The 1158-nt window shown below is 48.3% G+C and overlaps 1 protein-coding gene across 1 annotated transcript; it reads right to left on the reverse strand.

Annotated features, from left to right (window-relative positions):
* Nucleotides 1-249: 249 nt before the first annotated feature.
* On the reverse strand, nucleotides 250-1158 carry LOC102906295 (olfactory receptor 4C3D). Its single transcript, XM_006998316.2, has one exon. The coding sequence runs from the start codon at nucleotides 1156-1158 to the stop codon at nucleotides 250-252; it is 909 nt and encodes a 302-aa protein (XP_006998378.1).

Genomic DNA, 1158 nt, shown 5'->3' on the forward strand with positions numbered 1-1158 from the left:
TGCTTCTCTTTGTCTTCCATTTCTCCACCACGTATTTGCTCATCATAATGGGACCCACCTGTCCTGGATGTCTCCTATCGGCTCAGACGCTGAGGGCCCAAGCTAGCCTGTGGGTGGCTAGCACCTGCCTACATTCATGCAGTTTTCTCCTGAAATTTTTGACAATCACTCAGGTCCCATACAAAATATGAAATCGTATAGCTGTGAGTTATTTCCCCTCTGTAACTTGTGTTCTCCACTGAAAATTCCTCATTTTCTCCAGAGATTCCTCATGGCATTTTTCACCTCTGCATTTCTCAGGGTATAAATCAGGGGATTGAACATGGGCGTCAAAATGCAATAAAACACAGCTACAATTTTGTCTACGGACAGAGTGGAGGATGGCCTCATGTAAATAAATATACAGGGCACAAAGAACAGAGCCACAACAGTGAAGTGGGCCCCACAGGTAGACAGCGCTTTCCGTCTCCCCTCTGCACTGTGGGACCTCAAGGAGCGCAGGATGACCACATAGGAGGCAGCCAGCATGAGGAAGTTCAGCAGGCAGATCACACCACTGTTGGCCACCACCAGCAGGCCAATGACATAGGTGTTGGTGCAGGCCAGCTCCAGTAAAGGGTATAAGTCACACACAAAGTGATCAATTACATTGGGTCCACAGAAGGGCAGCTGAAGGACCAGAAAGAGCTGAACCGATGAATGCAGGAAGCCACCCAGCCAAGCCACTGCCACCAGCACAACACAGAGGTTCCTGCTCATGGTGGTGGTATAGTACAGGGGCTTGCAGATGGCTACATAGCGGTCATAGGCCATCACTGTGAGCAGAATGATCTCAGTTCCTCCCAATAAATGAGCCACAAAGAACTGGGCCAAGCAGCCCTCAAAAGAGATGGCTCTCCCCTCATGCAGGGAGTCAGCAATGAGTTTGGGAGTCATACAAGAGGAGTAACAAGTATCAATGAAGGACAAATGTGAGAGGAAAAAATACATGGGGGATCCCAGGTTGGGGCTGAAGATGATAGTGATAATGATAAGTAGGTTGCCACTGACAGAGACCAGGTAGACAAACAGAAAAAGCACAAATAACATCCTCTGTACCTGGGAGTTCTGGGAGAGTCCCAGCATGAAAAATTCTGTGATGTTGCGTGCATTATCCAT

This window comes from Peromyscus maniculatus, chromosome 4 (assembly GCF_049852395.1).
Source record: "Peromyscus maniculatus bairdii isolate BWxNUB_F1_BW_parent chromosome 4, HU_Pman_BW_mat_3.1, whole genome shotgun sequence".
NCBI lineage: Eukaryota > Metazoa > Chordata > Mammalia > Rodentia > Cricetidae > Peromyscus > Peromyscus maniculatus.

What these genes read in the sequence shown, in the direction of transcription:
- LOC102906295 (XM_006998316.2), bottom strand. Translation starts at nt 1,158, where the DNA reads ATGGATAATGCACGCAACATCACAGAATTTTTCATGCTGGGACTCTCC.